This window comes from Cynocephalus volans, chromosome 12 (genome assembly GCF_027409185.1).
Source record: "Cynocephalus volans isolate mCynVol1 chromosome 12, mCynVol1.pri, whole genome shotgun sequence".
Classification (NCBI taxonomy): domain Eukaryota; kingdom Metazoa; phylum Chordata; class Mammalia; order Dermoptera; family Cynocephalidae; genus Cynocephalus; species Cynocephalus volans.
In genome coordinates, this window is record NC_084471.1 from 65,018,484 (window position 1) to 65,024,483 (window position 6,000).

At 31.3% G+C, this 6,000-nt stretch overlaps 1 protein-coding gene across 1 annotated transcript; it reads right to left on the minus strand.

Annotated features, from left to right (window-relative positions):
• Positions 1-1,722: 1,722 nt before the first annotated feature.
• On the minus strand, positions 1,723-2,661 carry LOC134360633 (olfactory receptor 6C74-like). The gene has a single exon (XM_063075258.1). The coding sequence runs from the start codon at positions 2,659-2,661 to the stop codon at positions 1,723-1,725; it is 939 nt and encodes a 312-aa protein (XP_062931328.1).
• Positions 2,662-6,000: the final 3,339 nt, after the last annotated feature.

A 6,000-nucleotide genomic window follows, 5' to 3' on the forward strand; every position in this document is an offset into this window, starting at 1 on the left:
GTAAATAACTAGTAGGTGAGAGAAATTTTAAAATTTGTAAATTATTTTAGAATAGCTTAAGGATAAATTAGTTGTTTAACTTGGACAGTATGTTTTAAGCAAACTGATCCTCATTGGCACATAACAGAATCAAAACTAATCAGAATATTTGAGAAAGCCTTAGGTTTTACATTTATTAGATTGTCTCACAGTGTTATATACATATATATCTTCATTTTCTGTGCTCTTAAAATTCCTAAAAGTTAAGTAATGCTGTGAATCATTACAGGTACATTCTCAAAATGGAAAAGATGTATACCCAAATGATCAAGAAAAAATGGAATCAATTTTTAAAATAACATTTTCCCCTGAAATTATACTTTCAACCCAAATACCTTTTAAGATCCAATCACTCTATGAATTCTACAGAAACCTATATAATTGTCCAGTCTATTATATACAGTATGTGTTTTTCTCCTTGGCTATATTTTATTCCTCTCCATTAGGCAGTATTTTTTAACCATATTGTTTTCAAGCGAAGATCCACAGCTCGAAAAATGTTTTAATTGAAAAATAAAAATAAAATGAAATGTAAATGAACAATACATCCTACTACACACATGTTTATTAAAAGATCATGAAACAGGATATATCTGTGAAAATATTTTTCATCATACTTAACTTTTTAAAAATTATGGTTATCGCACAGAAATTAATTTCATATTCCTCTAATAGATTCTGATCTACATAGAAAATCTCCTTAAAAGGAGGATTTTTTTCTTCTACTATCCTGGTTTTAATTGTAGGAGGTTTATCCATATACGCATAGTTCTATATCTACATACATGTGTGTATGTATATTACATATGTACATATGCACTTATATGTAGCTGATATATATACATCATACAAATAATTTCTGAAAAGGATAAATACATTGAGTTAACACTGTTAATTTAATAATCATTCACAAATTATTTCCAGTTAGCTTCAGGAATAACTCAAGTTAATCAAAAAGAGTTTTGGGGTATAGAAATAACAAAAAATATTGTATTTAATAATTAATTTAAAAAACAAACCAGTAAGATAGAATGTTTTCTTTTAACCATAATTGAAACTATCTGTAAATGTAACTTCTCTCAAATAGAAAATAAATGAGTAGTTTCTATAGAATATGCTTTAAAACAACAATTATATGTGTGTATATATATAAACATGCATTTCAAAAATAAGCACCAAAACTGATGGCTAATCTCTGCTACAATTTTCTTTTAATTCCATCAAATAGGCTAAACACCAATAAATTGGTAGCATAACAAAAATATCAATAAATACTACTTTTAGTAGTTGTAATTCATCACAAATAAAAATAGTATAATAACCTTTGTGTTGCATGATACATTAAATGTAACTTAGATGAAACAATATTTTATAGTCTTGAATAACTGGACATTTAAAAGGTAAAAGAGAAGTACTGAAAAACTTAGTTCATTTTTTTTCAGGTATGCAGAGGAAAAGAAATTAAGATGAGAAAAAGTCATCTCTAATGAAGAACAAATATTAGCTTCTCTGGACTGAAGATTTTTATGAAAAATATTAAAGTTTTAAAAGATGTAAACATGCATATTAAAGCAATGAAGGGAAGCAAAACATAGGAAGCAATGTCTTGGAAGTAACTCCTGGATACACTGATAATATTCAAAACTTCTTTATTTATCTCCTTTATATAGTGTGTAAGAATATTCATTTTTTTAAGAAAAATATAATCCTGTTTATCATATTCGTGAAGGCTTTTTTCACTTGCTGATTCCGTAAGGTATAGATAAAAGGGTTCAAAAGTGGAGCAACTGAGGTATTAAGCACCGAAATTCCTTTGGAAAAAGATATTCGTTGTTTGACTGATGGTTTAGCATACATGAAGATGCAGCTGCCATAAGAAAGGGATATGACAATCATGTGAGAAGAACATGTGGAAAAAGCCTTTTTCCTCTGACTAGCAGAAGGAATTTTTAGAATTGTCAGGGCAATATAGGCATATGATATTATCACCATTACCAATGTGACCAAGAGTGTCACCAAAGCCGAGATGAATGCCATCATCTCAATGAGTTGTGTGTCTGTGCAGGAGATCTGCAGGAGGGGGGTAGTGTCACAGTAGAAATGATCAACAATGTTGGAGGCACAGAAATCAAGACTTAGGCCTAAGAGGAGTGGAGGAAAGATGACAAAAAACCCAGCAAGCCAACAACTGAGGACGAGCTGTGTGCAGATCTTGCTGTTCATGATGGTTGTGTAATGCAGGGGCTTACAGATGGCAACGTAGCGGTCATAGGACATAGCCGCCAGCAAGTAAAATTCAGATGCTCCAAGCAGGAAGGCAAAAAACACTTGAATAACACAACTATTATAGAAAATGGTTTTGTCCCCTGTAGCCATAATAGCTAGCAATTTAGGGATGCATGTGGTAGTATATGAAATTTCTAAGAAGGAAAAATTCCGAAGGAAAAAATACATGGGTGTCTTAAGCTGAGTGTCCACCAGGGTGAGTGTGATGATGATGAGATTGCCAGTGACGCTTAGCAAATAGGTGAGAAGCAGGAAGATAAACAACACCACTTTCCATTTCGGGTCATCAGTCAAACCTGCTATGATGAACACTGTCACTCTTGTATGGTTTCCCATTGTGATCTTCTGACTTTTACCATGTGTGAACAGAAAAATAATAACAATGCCTATAGAAAAATAACAGTGATAACTTGTGGTTAAGCTAAAATTGATGAAAATGAAGTTTCAGGCAGAGCAATATAGTGCTCATTCATGTTTTAAAGATGGTTATGCCTGAAAAAATAATAGTTTGTATTTCCAGAGTATCTGGATAGAGAATTAAAACTTCTTTTGCAATTATACCACAGAATAATTTATATAATAGTAGCAGTCATTCAATGTATTTATGTGAATAAATTTGAGTAAAATTAGGGAACTTAAAGGACATAAAAATTCTCTTTTTTCTTTGGTTTATAATACCCAAGAGCTGGGATGGCATGCCGTTTCCTGTTCAACTAAAGATGTTTAACTGAATAAAAATTTAAAAGCTTGTATACAAAAACCAAAATGATTTCTTATATTAGGTGTTTATCAGTCTACATTTTGCATTTCACACACACACACACACACACACACACACACACACACACACACACACACACACACACACAGACACACACACACTCCCCTAGTCATCATTAATAACAGGACTAGTAAATCTTTTCCATTTTACTCAATCAAACTCAAATGCATGATTCTTGTCTCAATCTCTTTCATGACTAATGAGATCTAATTTTAAAAAAGCGAAAATGAAAAATTTTTACTTGGGAAAAATTTTATTTGCTTTCTTATTAGTGTTTACATCACCTCAATATCTGTTGTCACCCCCACCCTTCCCAGACTGTACCCCAATACCAAATCAACAGGAACAGTTTGGTCATGTCTGTGTGTGTGGCAAACTTCGGAGGTTAGAATGTACCGGGTAAAGTGAAAAGTGAGATGTAAGGATATAGAAGCAGAGACAAATGCATAAATATGGGTTTAGGAAACCGTAGGAGATGACAAAATTAAAGACAATGCTTCATGGAAACCTAGACAAATAAGAAGGATTTTCAGAAATAGGATAATGAGGTTGAGCTTCTTCTAGTAAAATGATATTAAAATTTGTAAATTAGTATATAAAAATTATAAGAAGGAGAATGTTTATTAATGATATTTCTCTCCATCTACTTCTATTCTTTATACTTACATTTTTTGCTATTTGTCTAAAATAGAGATTGAAAACATGATTAATTTTGAGTTCAGCATGGCCTAAAAGGGAAGAGGAGTGTTTGGTGAATTTCAAATGCATAATGAATCACGGAATAGTGTTGACACAAAATTTAGGAGGTATATATTTCCCTATCAGAAAGATAATCAAATGTCCAGCTAACATACAATTAAAAAGATTTTAATAATAAATAACTCTTTTCTTCATTTGGCATATATTGAGACAGTCTGCTTAAGGAAACAAATTGTAATTAGGTCTGTAAGTATGAAAGGAAGAAAAGTTGTTTCCAAAAATATGTAAAGAAGTTTACAGTTGGAAATTTAGATTACAAGATAAGTCTTAGAAGGAGATGAATGAAACAAGGTATTCCTAGGAGAGAAAACAACTGGAACAGAAATAAAGGGTACACACGTGACTTCATTAGAAATAATAAGTACTCTTCTGCTACCAAAATCACTCTGTTAATAGTGTAGATATATATAAGTGAAAATAAATTACTGTTCTTCTTGGACATTACTTTCACATTCAGATAATTGTAAATCAATCTGTTATAGAAATTTCCTTTATTTATACAAAATTACCCTGATAGTCCAGTTGTAGAAATCCATAGATCTAAAACACTTTATTATGTCAGATCATTCCTTTGTCCAACTTCAACAATTATACAAACTCCTATATCTCAACAAGCATTAATTTATTTTAATTTAAAATAAATCAAATTAATGTTATGAATTTTAAAACTGTTAGTAATCAGGACTATGAATTGCATTTTGCTTAGTTATGTTAGATATTGCGAATGTAAGATAAATTTAAAAGTGAAAAGCTTTTCAATTCTAAATTATCAATGTATTTAATTTGTCTTCTTTCACCATTTTTGCTAAATCAAAACTTAAAAGTTGGGGTAAAAAAAGATTAATGCTTTAATGATAAGAATAAAAACAATGTGAGTTACAATACAATCTAACAAAAAATATCACCTTTAACATTTAGAAAATTAAATTTTTTTTTACCTTTTTGAGTCCTAAAGCAGTATGTGAAATAATACTTCAAAACACAAGTATTTATCTTACATACAAAAATATATTAAGAAGATATAGGCACAGATTTATTCAGACCAAATCATCTGTGCTTCAATATTCAACTCTTTTATCAACATGGTTAGTGCACACTGGCGCTCCATTCCTCTCTGAAGGGATCTCACTCTATCCCACAATCTGTGACTGTTTCTTCTCACCTGCAAATAGCAGTCTTGGAAACGGTTTGATTAGGCATTTGACTACAGATAGACTACTGTGCTAAATTTCCTCTTTAGTATAATTTACTTATTTATGCATTGAATTATTTTTTATAATTTACTTATTTATGCATTGAATTATTTTTTAAGTATGACCCACAATGCCATATAAAATTAATCAGCTCGAGATCCATGGAGATTTTATGCTTTCTGTGCCCTCGAGGAAAACATCTAAAGATTATTAAGAATTCTCAGGAGTATGTGAAATCCAAAAACACTGTTTCCCAAAGGATCACCAATTTATGTATTCTACAAGTGTTCTCCCCAAGTACTAAATTTTTTTTAAAACAAAATATCCATTAAAAAGAAACTAAACTATGTCTCCAGAGAATTCAGTACAGTTTGCCCTAATATTTGTTTGTGCTCCCACATATCCATGTTTTGAAATTCCAAATATATAGATGAGGATTGGAAGGCAGGAGAAAAAAAAAAAAAAAGAAAAGTTATTGTATGTGGGAATAAAAGGTGAGAATATAAACTGGGGAACACAGCCTGTCATAGACAACATTGTTTCTCAAGCTGAACGCACCATTCATAATTCATCAGGCACACATAAACATTTAACATCTTGAATAACCTTCAGTTTCTTTCTTACATGCTGTCTTTCTGCAGTCTTTGTGATAATGTCTAGTAGTCATAAATTTATATTTCATAATAAGTAAGCATTCTCTACTCTTACCCTTCTTAGCAAATTGTTTTGACCATGTGACTACATTGTGACCAAAGTATGTACATGGAGCTAATTTCTGCAACTACCAGGAATTATCTTTTGAGTAAACAGGATGTCCTTTCCTTTCTCTTTACCCCTCTAACTGTTGTAATGTGATGTGATGTCAAGCCATTCAGAGCCATGAGTGAGCAAACACACCAAGGATGGCTAATCAACAAGACAACACACCCAGGTCCCTGACGC